Source organism: Platalea leucorodia, assembly GCF_965183815.1.
Source record: "Platalea leucorodia genome assembly, chromosome: 3".
In the NCBI taxonomy this organism is placed as follows: domain Eukaryota; kingdom Metazoa; phylum Chordata; class Aves; order Pelecaniformes; family Threskiornithidae; genus Platalea; species Platalea leucorodia.
The window spans coordinates 24,779,960-24,800,129 of NC_138825.1; the positions used below are offsets into that span (position 1 = coordinate 24,779,960).

Below are 20,170 nucleotides of genomic sequence, written 5' to 3' on the forward strand. Positions count from 1 at the left end.
GGGAATTGAGATAGAACTTCTTCAGCCCGTTGCCACATTTCTTGTCTCTGCTATTTTCTAAATTTTTTTCATAAAACAATCTCTAGCATTTTTCATATGATGTCTCTTGTTACTGCATTTTATTAACAGTCAGCTCTTGTGGATCCTCTTGTATTTTCATCCTTGGTTCTATACTGGTACAAATACATGCCCAGTTTGATTCAGTCTACCTTCATGGGACTCGTGCATCAGTGCATGTGCTGAGTGATATGCAAATTTAGCACAATGTGTTTTTTAAAATAGTCCCCTGTAGTACAAATAAAAATTAATTTATAATTTTCTGTCTTCTGAATATGATACTTTTTGCCAGCATCACAGAAAAGAAAAAAAACCTTGAAAAACATAGATAGCATGTTAGGACTATTTTTTAAGGTGTAGGAAGAATGAAAGCAAATGCTGATTTGCATGTCCATGGTTTGTGGTGAAAAGATAATGTAAAACAACTTCAGCTGTGATTAATAATCAGAGGAAGAGTAGTTTAGAGAAATCACTGCTTTATAGTGAAATATACAAGAACATTGATGAAGCTTGACTGTGAAAGTATGAACGGGGAGATAAAATGGGAAAAATGGGGGAGACTGTATTGCTCAATAAAGCATCAGTTGACTGCTGCAGCAGAAGCAGAGCAGGGAGAAATGATTAAGAGGCATTAAAGACTAGATTAATAAGGCTGGGGACTAAAGGCTGAAATGAATTACATGAAATAGGAAGGCATCATTGAAGGAAGTGTTTCCAAATTTGACCTGTGGAAGATGGAATCGTAAGGAATAAGGACTCTACTCATGAAAACTAATTGTCACGTCACAATGATAATTTTCAAGGAAATATGCCAAAAATTGGGAAGAATGCACTTTTACTGCATAACTCACTGTTTCCTGCTGTTCATCAAGATTTTTTTTTTCTTTCCTCAAAGTGCCAGTTGTGTCACTAAGTTCCAAGAGGTTCAGAGTTCCAAAATTCATCCATTGAATCACAAATTAATCTATTGAATCACACAGAATATTTACTCATCAAATGAAGTGTTATTAATGTAGATAGTTTACAGGATGGGTAGAAGAGCTTACTGTAACACGGTTACTCCCATCTCAGTTCTTTGGACTGATCATGAAAACTTTATGCCTGTTCTGTTCACCTATTTCACTCTACCCTTGGTGAGAAAGGCATGTAGGTGTGTAGCATTTCTCTCTTGAATAGATTCTCAGTTCTCGTACATCTGTAAATCATGCCCACTTACAAATCAGTGTGTAACTTAATTTATATTTTAGTGTGAACTAACATATTAAAAACTTCAAGATTATAACTTTATGGCTTGTAGTAATGAATGGAATTTTAGGAGAGTGGTGTAGCAGTTCGTTAGACCTTTTTTGCAGAGAGGGGTCTTCCCTGAAGACTGATGGGTACAGGAGAGAAAATTGCTACAGCCTGATAAAATTTGTCCACTTCTGTGCTGATTATTGACATCTAGTAAGTGTAGAAAAGATACACATTAGTTGCAGCCTCTTTGTGAACGTTTGTCACAAAATATTTCAAACAATCAGAAAGTCCAGATGAATTATTTGAGGTGCCTGAGTTTTATGAGAATGAAAGAAGAATTGGCTGCCTTCTTCCCTTCTCCCTAACCATTCACACATGAGAAAATTCTGCCAGAATACTACTGATGTGATCATTCTTGCCCTGTATAGAGAGCCGGAGATTAATTTCTTCTGGCCCTTATACCCCAGTCCTTGACTCATTTTCCTGTGCTGCTTTTTACCCAGACTGCTCTACAAATGCTTACATATTCAATCAGGCACAGCCGTTTGTAGTCCTTTCATGATTCTATTATAATATGCCATATATAATGGTGCAAAAAAAGGCACTCTTCCAGGGCATTTGTTTCTAGGCAAAGCTGAAAGTGCTGCTATTGCTTCTACCTAGTCTTTGGAAGTACTATTCTGGTCTCAGTGAATGTAGGCATCTTTCTTTACTTGGCTTTTGCTGATTTTTAAAAATTTACTCTTAACATGCAAATAAATATGTATCATCTACTTATTGGTGCAAAGAAGCTGTACTTTACTGCAGAGCGTATTGTTCAGAGTTGCAGAGACTTAATTGCCTTCTGTCAAGGTGGCAGCTGTATTGACTCATGTTGCAAGAAAACTCTTTCTAAGGCATGAAGATGAACAAAATGTTAGTTACTGTTTTCTCTGAGGAGTCAAGTGAAAACAGATTCCAGTGCTACCAAGTAAGCTTTTGAGCAGGCTTCAGATTTCACCTTTCTGTACACTCCCTAAATATTGCTCTATTGAATTTCTTTAATTTTTTCCCTCAATTTTGAAGGTTTGATTTCATTTTTTTATACATAATGGAAAAGCTAGCTAATAGCTGTGTATGTATACATATTTTAAACCAAAGTAGAATCTTTATTTCTGATAATTTCACTTCTGGGTTGATAAATTCTTTGACCTAAACTAGAATGAGCGTTCCCCTGTTCTCATTTTTCCACCTACATAGTTTTCAACCCATTTATTGTGATTGACAATAAATAAATAACTGGGATGTGTGTTACAAGGGAAAGAACATAGGTAAAGCAGTTAATTAAGGGTATTTCAGTCAACAGATATATCAAGTAGAATAAGGAATATAAAGGATGCAAACATGTCAATGAAAAGCTCATGTGCCTAGTGGAGTCCATAAAAAAAATAAGTTAAAAGCCACTCTGTGTATTCTGAATCCTGGATTTCCCGTCATGGAAGGCCTTTAATCTTATTGCTAAAATAAAGGAAAATGAGCTTTTTATGTTAAATAATTCCATGGCTTAATTTCTGATGGGTTTTGTACCATGGAAATGCTGGTTTTCTGTGATAGTTTGTCAAGTTATTTTGGGGATTTGGCCTACTCCCACCCTTTGGAGGATCATGGGGAGAGGGTAAACACCTCATTTTACGTTTTGGGCAGAAGTAGTAGAAAGCTACTAACTTTTGAAAGTCATCATATGCAATGACAAGAAGAGATAGCGGGGGAGTGAAAAGGAACTTCATTATTGCTGCTTATTCAATTTTCAGTTCCCAAAGCTGACATACTGAGAATACTCTCAGGTATTTGGTGGTCAGATCATTAACCTATGTGTGTGAGCTAGCACACCTTACACTTCTCATTTCCTAAACTGAAGAAAAGGAAAAGAAAAAAGTCCTCAATCCCCTTGCTCCCCGCTCCCACTTCCTGAGAATGCAGTCAACTGGATGCTGGGGTCCTTGCCAGGTTTGCATCAAGTAAGATGGTAGTGAGAAGCATATGATTAGCATTTATATCAAAAAGGCGGAACATCAAGATCGGTACAAATCAATTGCAAAGCCAGCAGTGGCAGGATGAGCAGAAAGAATTTCATGCAGGAACTAAATATACCCAGGGGTCTCAAAATGTAAATTTTAGGGCATTGCCAGCTGGTCAAGGGAAGGTGCTTCTGTCCTGGTAGAGAGTAAATAATTGAAATTAGTGATGACTCAGCCAATTGCAAAAGGTTGTTGGGTTTTTTTTTGTCATGTGTTTTGGGCTTCAAAACCAGAAGTTAACTTTGGTAAAAGAAACATAGAAAGTGTCAGCTTTAGTTTTTTATTTAGTAACATCAAGCCACATCTCATTTTTTCTCCAGAATTGGAGAGACTTTCTGATTACATTTCTGGCAGTATGTTTCTTCTATTACAGACACCAAAGAATAGCTATTCGAAATTATAGGGATATCCAAGGAGAAAAAGATGGTTTTAACTTTCAGAAAGGCTTAGGCCAGCTATTTTTTTCAGCAAATTCCATTTTTATACTTTATGAATACATATGCTCAACAGGATTTTAAGTAGTCAGAAGATATATTTCTGAGACCATGATATGTACATGTTGAATATCTACTAGATGAGCACTACGGCTAAATTGCTTAGGGTACAGCGAGCTATAATTAAGACAATTCTTTGGAATATGTCACCCTTTGTCCTGGGTAATTAAATCTCTTCTTAAGTCCTTATATCAGTTTAGTAACTGGACATTGGGAGGGTTCCTGAACAGGCTTCTCTTTGTGTTTCTCTTTGTGTTTCTCGATCTGATGAGTTATTAGATGAAAGTGTCCCCCAATTAAAGAGTGGTATCACTACAGTCTAAAGCAGTGTGAACAGCTTGGTATACCTAAAATTCAGAAATCTCAAGTACTCTGCTTCCTGATTAAGGACAACGACGCTGTAGCTCTGATTTGTGCAGGAGGAAATTGCTTGCATACTTTTTATAACTGTTTACATTCAAGGATATGAGACTAATGTGTATTTCGTACGTAAATTATAAATGACACAAGGGATATATGCCAACTCAGCATCAGTGATTTTCTGTATCAAATGACAATTGTAATTATGAGGCCCCAAGATACACCACCACTTGGTAGTAATGCTCGGCTAGACTCATTTTCGTAGTGAACAATCTAGACAGATATTTTTCCATAAGTGATTTAGTACCAAGATGGTCATGTTAATAGACAGGCTGTTTCTCTCTGCTTACTGTTTGGGTCAGAACCAGGCCTCTCAGGCATAAGCAACAGGAGAACAGATTGCTTTCTGCTCTTCTATAACCAGCATAATTAAAGACTATTTCTTCAAATGGCAGATAACATTTGGATCGGGGGGAGGAGGGGAACGTTCAGTAATATCTCCAGTGCACAACTGGTGAAATCCTGGTTAACAAAATCTTTATTAATTGCTACTAGTATTCTCAATGATACTGTTGTTAACAGAGTAAGCTAGATTTACAGAAATAATAATAGCACTAACAACAGCAACCACTTTGCTTCATAATTCACTTAGACTTTTATGTAATTATAGAAATGGTTTGTTCTACCCATTTTGATGTAGACTTCCATATTATAACCTGTGGTACACCTATTTCTGCAGCATTATAAACATTTGTCAGCTTGTACAACTTCTTTATAACAGTATCCATTGCCAAGCATTTCACAGAGCTTCTGGATTATTTTGGTGCTTCTCTGTCCATACGGAGGAATTAAAGATGATATTTTTCTTTATTTCCCATTTTTTAAAGCCAAATTTTCCCCAAATTAAGCCCAATTATTAGTTTCTTTCCTAAATTCATGCAGTAACCAATTTTCATAGGAACTTCAGAGTGCATACGTACCTTAATTTTGCTTTTCTCTTTTAGCTAAAATTCAAGTTCTTTAAAGCTTATTTTTTATTGTTTTTTTACTGTGTTTTTTCTAATTTGTGTGTTGTGCCCTTCAACTATTTAAGCTGAAGCCTTACCTTTCCTTCTCATGTCTTAAATATGAGATTCCTGTTTAGTACGTCACAGAATGACATTTACCTTTTCTGGAGTGGTATCATATTGTTCATATTTAATTAGTGGAGGCCCAATATCACTTCCAGGTTATTTTCCACGTTATTTTCTTCACAATTTTTCTTTATTTCACGTTTGATGTCTCCTTGCAATGTGTTGTGTTTTGAACTTCCGGATTTAATTCACCTTTACTGATTTTAGAATATATGCGCAAAGAGTAAAAGTGATGTTGAAAATCAACCTGCTGAGGGTGATCATAGCACAGCAGTGCCCACCCTGACCAGGGCACAGTCCCGCAGCATCGAAACATGGCCAAGTGCTCATAACAGGGTCCACTGACAACCCCAGAGAAGGCAAGGTGATAAATCAGGTCCAGGGTCCATCCAGGGAGTCCAGTCTGCAGCCAGCAGGAGATGAGGCTGAAGACATGGCTGCAGCCTAAGTCCAAGGGATCCCTCCAGGAGGCAGGGGACAGGAACAACAGCAGCATAGCCCAGGTGAGGTGTGGATGCCCAGACTGGAGCTTGTCTGGAGCTCTTGGGCTGTGGGCAGATGGTGTGAGTGGAAGCCCCAGGTGAGGCTGCTCAGGGCCATTAAGGTTGGTTGGTGCTTTCAGGGTCTTGATGGTGCTGGCTGTGCATCCTGAGCTGGGGTGATCTGTGGGGCTTGTAAGCATATTCTCCCTTCTGTCTTCAGAGTCTGCTACTGAAAGTATTGAAGAACTTAGCATCCAGGGCAGGCAATTACAGAACCTTACAAACCTTCCCAGTTTTACTTTTAACTACTTTTTTTCCCCTCCATCTACTATTTTTGTCTGGAGCAGATTTCTCAACTTTTTCTCTAAAATTCTGCACAGCTACTTGAAGTGTATGCAGTATATGAAGGATAAAAATGGTGTAATATGGGGTGCATTACTGTGGCATATTTCCCTTAGCTGATATTCATGTCTCTTATAATGCCACGCTTACTATAGAAGGCAGAGTTAAAGTGGAGTTATGTATTTTAATTTGTTATTCTGTATTTTGGAGACTGAACTTCAATAGATATCCTTCATCTTGATATCCTATATTGACAGAGAATGGCTGAAGAAGCAGAATGAAAAGGTTGCTAGTAATTTATAGCTAAGACAAAACCAAAATAGTCATTTGTGAATACAATCAGAGGCTCCTTTTTGTCTTGTCTATAGAATGTTTTTTCTCTGCTTGACTTTTTTTCACAAGACTTTGAAATCAGTGTTATGGAAGAACAGTGGATTATTTACAGATCCTCTAATCTGGTACATAGAAACCTATTTTCAGATCTATTAAGAAGCAAGACTCACTCTTTTTAGAACCAGGAAACCAGTTGCCACTTGTATTGATTACAGATGGAAAACTCTTCTCTACGTGACAGCAAGGTAGGAGGAAATTTATATAGGGAGATCTCCAAATGGTTTCATTGGCTGGTTCCTGGAGAAAACTTGAATTGTATTCTTCATTTGGCCAGATATTTCTCCCTCATTCTGAAAAGTTATATTTATTCTTCTGGCATATTTTTTTACCCTATTAAGAGAAAGTTTGGGGGCATACATTTTGTGCAACTGAATGGGATGGAAATTACTGCTTCTTGTAATAGCTTGACACTTAAAATTATGCTGAAGAGACTGGTGCTCTTTGCTTCTCTTAGCACTCAGTAATCTACACATTTCAGTTGTTGCTTCAGGAAATGGCTGCCATCCACTCACAATTAGACGGGGGTTTCCATGTATTTATGGTAAGAACAGCCATACAGGATGAAATGAGACTTTCATCTAACACAGTATCTTCTCTGATAGTTACCAGAAGCTGGTATTAAGAAGCATGATCCTTCTGTGATATACTTTTCTAGATTACAGTTATTTATGGTTTGGGGACTACCTGAGCCGAACTCAGGGGTTTCATCTGAGTTGTCATGTTTAGTGTGCATATATGGAATTAATCTAACTCATTTTTTAATGCACTTCAAAAAAAAGTATTTTTCTACACACTTGAAATGTAGAGAAAAAGTACTTTTACGCTCTTTTAATTCTGCTTTCTGATAATTTCCTAGGTGTTCTCTCCTTCTTATATTGTGGGAAACAATGAATATTCATTCTGTGAGCCATTCATGATTTTATAGACATGTATGTCCTTCATCTTAGTAATTTCTTTCCAAACGGAAAAGTCTCTTTTTTTTAGTCTCTTTTCATTTGTGTCTTTGCTTATTCTTCTCACTCTGTGACCTCTTATTTTACAGAGGATAACCAGATACACAGATGGTGGAAAATATTGATACACAATGGATTTTTATGACAGAATGTCATTTTCTGTATAATTTTCAGTTCTTTTCCTAATAATTCCAGTATTCCTATCGCCTTTTTAACTGCCTCAGAGCTTTCAAATGATTTTTAAGGGGAATGGAGCAGCTTTAACAGCTCCTTTCTTGAGTGATAATAGCTAATTTTGGACTCATCGCTGTCTACCTATAGTCAGCATTGGTTTTCCCCAGGTGTGAAGTTTGTACTTCTTGATGTAGAAATTAATTTGACTTTTTGGTCACCCATTTCATTCAGTATACACAATATTTCCAGATGTTGCTGACTTAAAGAAGTGCAGTAGATTCATGAAGCATGATTTTTCTTTGCCTAAAGGTACTGATCTTTTCCAATATATCAAAATCATGCTTTCATTTCTATTAATTCACTCTTTACAGAAAAAGGCTACTAGTCTGTAGATATCAGAAGCTTCCTTACAGCCTTTTAAGGACATTGATGTAACTTTTATACTTTTATTCCTCTTTTACTGAGGTTGATTTAAGCAATTAACTCAGTAATTTTACATTTCAGTTCATCTAGAACTCATGACTCATGTGTAGTCACTTTTCAACAGATGAGATTTTGCTAATATCTTTTCCTTCTGACATTTCAGTTTGAAATCAGTCTTGAAAATCATTCCTAATGTAGAACAGTAACACCTCTTTCATAGTGAACAGCTGTGAAATACTTTCTTTGCAATCTCTGTTGTGGTTCTGTCTTTCCTGAATGCTACACAGAATCACAGAAGCATTAGTTGGTCATCTGCTCCAGCTGAAAGCAGGATTGTTGTCAGTGCTAGATTCAGTCAGTCATGGTTTTGTCTGGATGAGTCTTGATACCTCTGGGGATGGAGATTCCACATCCCCTCTGGGCAACCTGTTACTGATGCTGCACTTCTCTCTTAGTGAAAAGTTCTGATGTCCAGTCTGAATCTGCTAATCATGCCACTTAATTATTTATTGCCCTCACTGATTCTCTGGTAGTCTTCCTTTGTTTCTGACATTTGAAATTTTTTTTTTCCTTCATGCCTTAAGCATGTTGCTTGTTAAAAGCTGATTTTTGTATTGTCTTATTCTGGTTTTAAAACTTGGTGCTGGTTATCCTCTCTTATTTAACTTCCTTATTTTGATCTGATTTCCACTTTTTGAAGACAACTTTTTGCATGTAATGCTTTCCTTCATGTGGTAGCTTTTGGAGTAACTTTAAAGTCTTTTGGGGTATGAGTTATGTTTGTTGAGGGCTAATGAGGTATCTTTGTATAATACTTGCTATTGTGTAACCTCAGTATGCTATGATCCCTAACACAAAATGTTTCTTTTACGGTTATGTATTAGCCTAGGTATTTTTCTTCATTTAGGATTAAACTCAGAGTTGCTTTTCACATGCGAGTTCTCTGATGAGTGGCTGTGATGCATGACTGGGTCTCTTATAATAAACTAAATATCTAGATCAAATCCAGCCTAAAAGAGAGTAACTTGAAAATCCTTGTTGCTGTGTTTTCTGCTATTGTGGTCTCTTAACTCCTACCTTTTTGTACTTGCTGTTGTCTTTGTTTAGAAAATATTGTTTTCTTGCCTTTTTAATATCTTCATCTTCCTGAAAAATGTTGCTGATACATCAGTAATAGATCTCTATCATGAAAGCATATTGAAGAGGTTTTACTGGACTACAGAATCCTTTTATGCAGAAGGGGTAGGAATACATGCTTCTCTAACTTTCATTCAGTGTTTTCTACACTGAGAATTTACTATTAGATGTTGAAATACTGTATCTTGTATTAATAAAGCTTAGAGCTTCATTGTAGATTGGAGGGTGTGATAACATTTATTTTAAGTGGAACTTCCAAGTAGCTTTGTCTCTAATGCCGCAGGACTCTTGTTTCAGCTTTGCCTGACTCATACGTTTAAGATGAAAAAGACAACTGTCAGGAGAAATTTTTGTTCTGGTAGCTAATTAAAAGCAAAGTACATTGAACTACAGCTGTTGATGATGTAGATGAATAACTAGGTTTGAATCAGTGTACTTTTTCATACTTGTAAGTATTTGCACTGAAAAAAATACACTGACCCAAAGAAAATTACTTATAATGCAGAGTTTAATTGTTTGCTGCCATCTCTGCATTCCCCAGAACAAGAGTTAGAAAATTAGGTTTTGTTCCTTGATTATGAATCCTGAACCTTTTGCCAATTCACGTCTCCTGCATGTCTGTGTTGCTTTGACTCCCTGTTCTCTTCTATGTTGTGTATTAACTGATGTCTTCCATTCGTTTCCCCACCCTGTGCCTTTGCCCTTTCCCTGTGGTCAGTTTTCCCACCATATCGGAAAGTGATAAATACAGAGATTGTATTTTTTTCTGGCTTTCAGAGGTTTGAAATTGAGATAGCTTTCCAGGAGCCCTTTCATCTTGTAAATACTTCCAGATCATGGCCCAGGCATAACAAAGGATGCCTCACTATTTCTGAATAGCAATGCTACCTATTCAGGGAGTAGGGGAGGACCTTTCTATCCCACCGCTGAAGTGGGACGCTTGGATCCCAGCTGAACCAAGAAAAGAGGGAGAGGATTTCAGATACTGAGCTGTTGGGTCACATCCTTCTTTAAAGGAAAAGAAAATTTATCTTGGATGAGTAATCAGAGAGGAAAACTTCCAACTCTGCTTTGTTCTTATTTAACTAATATTTTCACTAAAATGAATAAGCATATGGTCTGAGCAAAAAAAAAATGCAAAATTGGACCTTTGAAAATGGTACAGTGTTTTGCAGTAACTGTGATTCAAAAAAGTACTGTTTGTTTTAATAGAAGTCACCATTTATACAATGCATTTTTGTAATTATTCTTTGCAGTTTTCTCTGTCCAGATGGTAAATATTGCCACATTGCTTACTCAAATCTTTTTTCCTTCTGTTTTGAAAGAACAGGACTTTTAAACTCTATTTAAAAATTTAATACTTACACTCTATTTAATATTTCTCTCTTTTTCTCTCAACAAATTAAGCAAGTATGTTACACGGGCTTATTTTTTTCTGTTCCATTTAAAGTTTTTTCCTCCCCGACTCATACTCCCATTCTTGTTGCTAATGAATGTATCATCTAAAAATAGATATGTTCATCATTCTATAATATTTTGTATCTTTCTAGGTTGGAGGCCAGTGTAATTGTAAGAGACATGTGTCTGGCAGACAATGCAATCAGTGCCAGGAAGGATTCTACAATCTACAACAGTCAAACCCTGATGGCTGCAGTCCCTGTAACTGTAATACCTCTGGGACAGTCAATGGAGATATTACCTGTCACCAAAATTCAGGCCAGTGCAAGTGCAAAGCAAATGTTATTGGTATGTGTAAGGCAAGCGTTTGGAGGCATTTTTCTTGTTATCTCTGGAAATAAAACACACTTGATTTCTAAATGAAAAGTACAGTAAACTTCTTTGCTGAAGGCAGATTATAAAAATGAATGAAATTAACTGTTGAAAAATTATTAATTTAATAATTCTATCAAACTACAGCTTGAAGCTTAGTTTAATCAACCCTTTAGAAGTTTCTTTACGGCGTAGCTACATTAGCTTACATAGCTCCATACTAATAAGTCACAGAAATAATGTAATTTGCTTACTGCATAGATGTTTCTTTTAGGAAATTAACACTTTTTCAAAATGTTTTATACTTAATGAGTTCTAAGCAAATCGTTTCCATGCTAGTTTTCTTAATAGAGCAAAATAAATGGATTTTTTTCTCGAAATATTCTGTGCTACAGGGTCCTTTGTGATAAATCTATCAATTTTTTTCTATTATATTTCTTTGAACTGTTCCTATGAAATGCAAAATAAGTCAACATAATTCCACAGATCATGTACATAGCTAGGGTTAGTTATCAAGGGCCACATAATTTTAATTTTGTAATTCAATGCCAAGCTGATTATAATAAACTGCTACCTTCTGTGTTATTTATCATTTTTTTTACAAGACGTGCTTTTTTGTTTGTTACTCCCACAGGTATTTTTCAGAAATTAGATTTGATTATAGCAATTTATTACTTCCAGCATATTTGAGGGGAGCCACAGCCACATAAGGACAAAATTTATCAAGTGCCCAAAATACACAGTATATATAATACACTTTGAAATGTTGATGTATGGGAATATTATGCTGGGAGAATTTCCTGATAAAGTGAGCCTTGCGTGGTAACTGTACATGTCTCAGACTATACATATGTCTCAAAAAAAAAAGAGATCCTTTTCTGCTTTGTTATTAACACAATTAGTAATCTATTTTTTCTTTAGCTAACCATAGTTGTTGATTGTATTAACAATATTCAAGTAGATGTTAATTTATAAGTTTTACTGACTTGTGAATATTGACTTATTTGTAATATAGTGAGTGAGTGTTTCTTCTTTCTTCTAATTTCCAAAAGCAAATACAAAATAACAAAAAAGAATGAAAATAACTCTAAACAGACATAAGCCTGAACAGTTTCTGTCCTCTTTCCTGTGCAATGCCAAGTACCTTTGTTTTCCATATGTTAAAAAGGGTGCTAAGAGTAAAAAATAAGCTCTGTGCATCTTAAACCCGCTCTCTACATTCAATAAAAAGGACTTAAGAGCATTCTTAATTATATATTCTTTGCCTACATTTCACGATTGAATGCCTTTTTTAACTCAGTGGGAGTTTGGTGTACAAGAAATGCACGGTCTGGTTCTCATGTATTTGATTGTCTACATATTATTTTAAATATTTTCTCCCTTTGATCAAAACAATAAGAATTATTTTTATTTCCACTGAAATAGTAATATAAAAAATGTGTAAATCTATGCTTTCTGCAAATTTATCTGTAACTATGGTGGGGGGCTGTAGTTACACAGGTGTTTGTTCGCAGGATAAAGACCTAATTCTTTCCAGACTGGATTATCTTTTTTTGTTTTCCAAACCAATTGTAAATAAGCTTCTGTATATTGGAACGTGTGCAGCAAACTTTAACAAAGAACTTTTCTCTTTGGATTTCTAAATTGGTTTTTACAGCAATCTGTCTATTGCCGTTTTATCTGTTTCAACAAACACTGTAACAGAAAAATGCAACTATGGACTGCGGTGTTATGAAACACGAACTGTTAGAGTTAACACAACTGTTAAATCTTACTAATGATTCTATCACCAGTAAAATACATTAGCACCAATAATTTTATTAAAGTAGGTCATTCATCTAGAATAAAAAGGTAGAAGAATGTGAATTAAATGCCAAGCGTGCTAACTCCCCTGTACTTGTTAACATTGAATGTGATGCCCTGTAGGCCTTCCTCAGTATCGTTAGGAATAGATTACCTGTCAGGAATATGTATGGCATATTCAAATAAGCACTGCGCATATTTTTAAAACTGATATGATATGAATCCATGTAGACCAATTTTAATAGTTCAAAATGAGTCATAATTCTTGTTAACAATACAGTTATTTTTAAAATTTGCAGCAATAGTGGTCCTTTTTTATTTTCCTTATTGAAATTAAATGATATGCCTTAGGTGAGTCATTCATCACTGTTAAAGGAACTTGCCTTCTGTTGGAGTTTTGGAGTTTTTATCCATATGTATAATGCATTTCCTACCATTTTCAGTTTTATTTTTCTACATGTAAGATGCTAGATGTATTTTTGTATGGTTTTGTATGTTTTTAGATGCTGACAATATTTTGCTAGAACATTGTATTTACATTTTCCTGAATGCAACAATTAAGTGACGGCTTCATAGTGAAGGATTTTCCCATTGCAAGGGAAAATACATAGCTGAATTTGCATTTTTCATATAATAATCTAGTTTGCTTTCTTGTAATGTACATTTTATAAACTAAAATACAAATGCCATCCCTTGGGGCAGGGATAAAGCAAGCAATGACTTTGAAAACAAAGCTAATAAAACTGCAGGATGAAGTATGAAGAAAACAGTTTAGATTTTAATGTACTGCAGGAGTTAACTAAATCATACATTTAGATAAAAATATTTCATTTTGGATTATGGAAAACATTTTCTGCTTTCAGTAAGGGCTACCAATAAACACTACCATAAATGTAATCAATGTTAAAACTGAAGTACAGCATTAAGTAAATCATTCATCGTAATTAGTCTAACTTGTTTTGTCCTAGAGTATATTTAATGTTTTTAATGTAATATATAAATCTGTTATCAGAACAGATTGAGAGCCCAGTGCGATTCCCTGTATATTGTGTTTCTACGATACAGGGTGAAGAGTTCATGTAAGCATTGATTGTGCAACAGGTACTCTTCTGGGGGACAAAGAGATTAATTCTGGTTTGTCTTAGAAATGTTACAAAGAATCTCTTGCAGAAGTATCTTAAATTGTATTGAGAAGCCAGCAGAAATGCATTGCTTCTGCAACAAATTGGAAAAGTAAACAGATTTTTGGGATGCCACTGTTATTCAATTGATTTGTGCAGTCCTGTCATTCCTGTTAATTATGTTGGTGAAGAATATTAGTCCTTTCCTTTCTCTTTTTTTTTCCAAGTGTAGTATACTTATCCTTTTTTACAATTGAAATTAATAGCTTTTCAGCTTTTTTATTAATAACTTTTCTCTTTCCAGGTCTTAGGTGTGATAGTTGCAATTTTGGATTTAAAGCTCTCAGATATTCTAATGAAGATGGATGTGAGCCTTGTTGGTGCAACAGCCATGGATCAGTGAACCAATTCTGCAACCCTCTCTCTGGGCAGTGCAATTGTAAAGAACGAGTGAAAGGGCTTCACTGTGACACCTGCATGGACAACTTCTACGGGCTGGATGTAACTGGTTGTAAGGCTTGTGAATGTAACGTTGCAGGGTCATTTTCTGGAACTGTGTGCGATGCAAAGACAGGGCAATGTGCATGTAAACCAAATATTGGAGGAAGACAATGCGACGAATGCCTAGATGGCTACCACAAAGTACAGGAAAATCATTCCTTTGTTTGTATGCCATGTAACTGTGATAAGGCAGGTACAATAAATGGCTCTCTGCTTTGTGACAAATCAACAGGACAGTGTCCTTGCAAAGCTGGTGTAACTGGCCTTCAGTGCAGTCAGTGCATGCTTCATACGTACAACCTCAGCATGAGCAACCACCTCGGCTGCCAGCGTTGTGACTGTGACGCGCTGGGCACATTGGCAGGAACAGTTTGTGACCACGTTTCTGGACAGTGTGTCTGTTTGCCTCAGCGTCAAGGGAGAAGGTGTAATGAGTGTAAACCAGGTAAGAAAATTGGAAGACAGTCTATTTAATGTAGTAAGTTTTGCTTTGTTGGATATTGTTGTGGTTTAACCCCATTTGGTAACTAAGCACCACACAGCTGCTCGCTCACCCTCCCCCCCCTCCCCCTGTGGGATGGGGGAGAGAATCGGGGGCGGAAAAAAGTAAAACCCGTGGGTTGAGATAAAGACAGTTTAATAGGACAGCAGAGGAATAAATAATAATAATGATAAAAGAATATACAGAACAAGTGATGCACAATGCAATTGCTCACCACCTGCTGACTGATGCCCAGCCCATCCCTGAGCAGTGATCACTACGCCCTGGCCAGCTCCCCCCAGTCTATATACTGGGCATGACTTCATACGGTATGGGATAGCCCTTTGGCCAGTCTGGGTCAGCTGCCTTGGCTGTGCCCCCTCCCAGCTTCTTGTGCACCCAGCAGAGCATGGGAAGCTGAAAAGTCCTTGACTAGCATAAGCACTACTTAGCAACAGCTAAAACATCAGTGTGTTACCAACAGTATTCTCATCCTAAATCCAAAACACAGCAGCCTACCAGCTACTAGGAAGAAAATTAACTCTATCCCAGCCGAAACCAGGACAGATGTCATCATAGTTCCTACCATTTTTAATGTGTGTTTAGACAGCTTCATGTCTCTGACTTACGTTATTCTTTTTCCATTTCTTTATGTGTGAGTGAGAAGGAAGTATTAAGGTCCTGATCACAATCAAATATTTATTCTATTGCCAGAGGTTGTACAATTTGTGTTACTACTGCAATTTCAACATGTTCAAAATAAGGTTAGGCCTAGTTCGTCTAGATATTGAGAAAATATAAAAACTGTCATGGCCCATTCACTGAATAAGAGGTAAACTAGCATAGTTTGATGAACAGCAGCTATCCTCATAATGAAAAATGTGGATTTGGAAGGCAGAGCGCAAGCTCTTCAGGAAGGGCACTTCATGCATAAAGCTGAGCATGGTGGGAGGTACAGAGATGCTTCCTTAAACTTTGAGGCTGGCAAACCTGCCACTTAAAAACCATTTACCTGCCTTGCTGTGTTGAGGATGTGCTGGCTTTCAGAAGGACTGCTTACAGTTCGGCCCTACAAGTAGGTAATACTGCAGTTGCTACATATCAGTTCAAGCTTTTGTACCATATTACTGTAAACAGAGTGGGAGGCTCTGTAGTTACATTTTAATGTTTTTGTTTTAAAAAGTAGGTGGGTAAAGTGAAACTATAGATAATATTAACCTACCTTTAGTAATAATATTAAACAGATAGGTTTAGTTCAAGTTAAATACATACGCAATTTATTAAAGTAGCAGGTCACATTAAAAGGTACATTATAGCTCCATTGGTTTTAATATGCCATTCAATAATTGGAACAGGGGTTAAAAAAGCTGCTTAACCTCCATTAAGTATTTTTAAAAATACTTTCATTTAAATTATTTTAGGTACATATACTAATAAATAAGGCAGCGTTCTGTTTTTCTTAGTTCCTCCTCCAGTGCTATTTGACCTGCTAACCCTCTACAGCAGCCATTTAATCAGAGATCGGCAGAGGAGTGATGTCAAGGCTTCCCGAGTCAGTGACCACCCTTGTCCTTGAAAAAGAAAGGCCAGGGTTTATGCAGAACTAAATGGTTTAAAAAGGTTTAATTGATAGTATGAACAGACTGGTTTGTAGAAAAGCTTACATGGCACTCAAAGGAATACTTCCACAATTGTTAAAAAAAAAAAAAATCCTGCTGGAAGAATTATTTTTACATTTTCTACATCATAACTATAAGCATGTATGTGCTGAACACGGAGCTCTCTTCTGCAGGTGAAAGTGTAAATCCTTATCATTGTAAAAGCATTGTATTGTTCTTAGTGTAGCACAGCATGCTGCGTATTTTCACTGACATTTTAGTGCTGATTCTATTGTGAGCTCATTTAGACACTTAATATAGCTAACTTTTATGTAAATATTCTTTGTTAGTATGTTCCAAAGGAGAGTTTTCTATAAAACAGGGGTGAGTATAACCTGCTAGTAATACTGGTATTAAGCTGTAGAAGTATGGAAGAGTTTAACTGGTTTCAAGTACTCTAAGCATGTCCTAAGGCTTTGCCTTTGGACAAAGATAAGAAAACATACTCCAAGTATATATGTAGCCAACACAGCCTAATTAAAAGCACACAATTAATTAGTTAAAACTGGCAGCCCTAAAGACATACTAAGGACTGCTTAGGCTGTTGGGAAATTTCAACTCTGTGGTCCAGCTTTCCTTTAGTGGAATACAGGTCATATGTTATTTGTTGGTTTTTTGTTTTTTCTTTTTATTCTGTGTTATTATAAGTCTGTTATAGTTAGTCTGTTATAGTTATTTAAAATAACTTCCCATTATAGCACATCTTCTGTGTGCTTTGGTAAAATTTGAGAAGTTCCCAAAAGTTACCAAAATCTTAATGGAGGAAGAGTTGCCAATGGAGAAAAATTCAAACTGGATGTGAATTTGTTATTTTATCGTGAGATATTTTTTTTAAACAACTCTTTCCAGAGCATTCAGCCATGTGTTTCATCTATCAGACTGTATCCATGACTTGCTGTCTTCCAGTTTGTTCTCATACAAATAACATTTTTGGTAGATTTCTATACTTTTTTTTTTTTAACCTGGTGGCGTATGCAAAGACAGGAACACTTAATTTTAACATGAAACCAAATGAAAGAGCAGTTTTACCTTGTATACAAACTCACTTTTGAGATGTCCTAGGTTGCAGTGGTAGAAAAAGGATCTTTCCAGCCCCCAAATAGTTGTGAATAGATTGTCCCTGCCTCATTCCAGGGCTGTGGTGCCACACTGACTGGAATTTGTGCCATTCAAATCCTTTTCAACACAGGTCTTTACTGCTCCCATAGCCGGATCCAAGCTGTTTAAAAAAAAAAAAAAAAAAAAAAATTTGTAAGTTCTTTACTCAGTGACCACAGCTTTTTTTGTGAAGTGGTATGTAGTATGGAAAAGATGTAAGTCAGCATGTAGCTTGTGTGGCCGGGCACCAATACTGAGCTTTTGTGTACATACTACCTCTCTTCTTGGCCAGAAAAATGTGAGGTATATCGTGACAACATTGTCAGTGTTGTTAATTGTGCATTTTGAAGCACAGACTGTGGTTAAGAAATAAGCATTACTGCCATAGTTGGTAAGCATGTAAAAGTCCTAAGGAATTGTTCGGGTGTCCTTTTCCATGAGATATACAGTGGGAGAAATAATAAGAGTATGATTAAAAAAGAAAGCTGAATACTTTGCTATGACTTTCATTCTTCCTTTTGAAGAGTATATTTGATTGACAAATATGATCAGTTATGGTTGAATTGAAAAAAAAAAATTTGAAAAAGAATAAGCATAATACTAGTTATATACTTAGATCTTGTAGAGATTTGCAGTCGCTGTCTTAAAATTGGAAATTGGCTCTATTATACAACAGTGGATCCTTCATAAAGCAAGTTTTATGAGCCCTTCTAACCTTGCTATAAATTAAGCTTGCATTAAGTTGTTTCTTACTCTTTCCTGCCAAATTCTAGGTGGTGGAAGTAAATAATAATAATGGTTATGACAAACAGTATGAATTTTTAATCCAGTGTCTCTTCTGTTTTCATCTACATTTAATCACATTAATTAATTTACTTATAAATTAGTTGAGAGAAGGACTTTCTCCCATCTTCCCATGTCTCACTTTTACTTTAAAAAAATTTTTAGTTGCTACTTTTGAAAAATATATTGTGGTAGTATCCAGAAACTTAGTTAAACTTTTAGAGCATTTCTAAAAGATTATTATCAAAAAATATCATACCAAGGCCTTTACTGCTCTACAGTAGCATAGGCGATATGACATTAGGAGAGCCAGCATGTTTAACATTCATGTATAGATTCTTGATAATTATGAATTTCTCTGCTATGACAAAAACAACATATTCTATAGTGATCAATCCTGCTCAGCAGAAATTAATTTCTTTACTAGAGATGTGCTTATTTACCCACTATAGTCTTTTCTTGGACATTAGTTTCATGCACAATTTCTGATGGCCAAAGATCTGTTGTAGCCTGAGTGCTTATCATTTACTGCAACCATAAACTGGGTCCTGAAGAAGTGCTTTGACCTTCTGCAGGAGTCCAGGCTTAAACTTGTTTCCTATCTTCCTGTTACGTTCTTTGAGTGGAGTCGTTCATTGTGCTCAAGAGTGACATTGCTGGGAAATGGTCTCCTCTATTTATGCACAGGATGGGCACTGTACTGCGCAGACAACTGCAGTATGAGATAATACATGCTGCCTCACTAATAACTTCAAGCTATTCAGTCTCTGTGGTGGCTCAGTTCAGAGCCTCTCTGGAATAAAGTGCCAACAGCATGGTTTTTTATGACGCGAATGTATGTTAACTGGAGACTGATATCACTTCACTGTCCACTTGAGATTTATCTCACCGAGGACCAGAGGCTAAACTTGAACAAAGGTTTGAGCAGTAAAATTCTAATGTTTTCAATTTGTTTAGTTCCTCTGCTATTTGGATATGAGCTCACAGTGCAACACTGCTGCGAAGACAGAGAATACCACCCTAGGGGTGTATATATAAAGCTATCTCTTATAAGACAAAATAAATAATAAGGCCTTGGGTGATATGACATGTTACAATACAATTTTGGGCTCTTTATTGTAAAGCAGGACATCAGAAAGTTGTTGGACAGCAGAAAAGATTTGGTAACTGAGAACATGACTAAGAAGAAACTGATTGAACTGGAGAGAGAGGGAGGGTGGCTGAGAAGTCTGTGCAACTACTGCGTGTCGGAGTAATGGTTGAAATTCTTCTGTTGAAGTTGTGCAATAATAATTAATAGTAACTAGCTGACAGAGATAGAAACTCCTATCAATGGCCCTATTTTAGGATTGATGTTCAAAGATAGGTACTTGCAATTGACAGTTAATACTGTGTTACCATTGTCATTTGCAGCACTCATACACGTTGCTACATTTTTAATCAACTGTACTACTCGGGGGGGGGGGGGGGGGGGGAAGCAGAACAATTTGTGTGAAAAACCCAGTAAAATGTCCATTAATAATCAGGTAACAATAGAAAATAATTTTGGAAAATTAGGTAATTATATTTCTTACTGGTATTCTGTTAATTGAATTGTCTTCTGATCAGACATATAGAAAAGAAACTAGTAAGAATGGAAGAAGTCCATATTTAGCAAACTAGATTATGCAAGTGGTACAGCATCATTCAAAAAAATGTGCTTAAAAGCTCTTTT

General features: G+C 36.2%; 1 protein-coding gene across 1 annotated transcript in view; it reads left to right on the plus strand.

Moving 5' to 3' along the window:
• Positions 1–20,170, plus strand: part of USH2A (usherin) — a gene marked incomplete at its 3' end in the record, with an annotated part of 389,347 nt that overhangs the window by 54,346 nt on the left and 314,831 nt on the right. The window contains exons 11-12 of the mRNA XM_082305924.1: positions 10,792–10,987; positions 14,240–14,881. Of these exons, the coding sequence (XP_082162050.1) occupies positions 10,792–10,987; positions 14,240–14,881 (838 nt within the window). The remainder of the gene's footprint in view (positions 1–10,791; positions 10,988–14,239; positions 14,882–20,170) is intronic.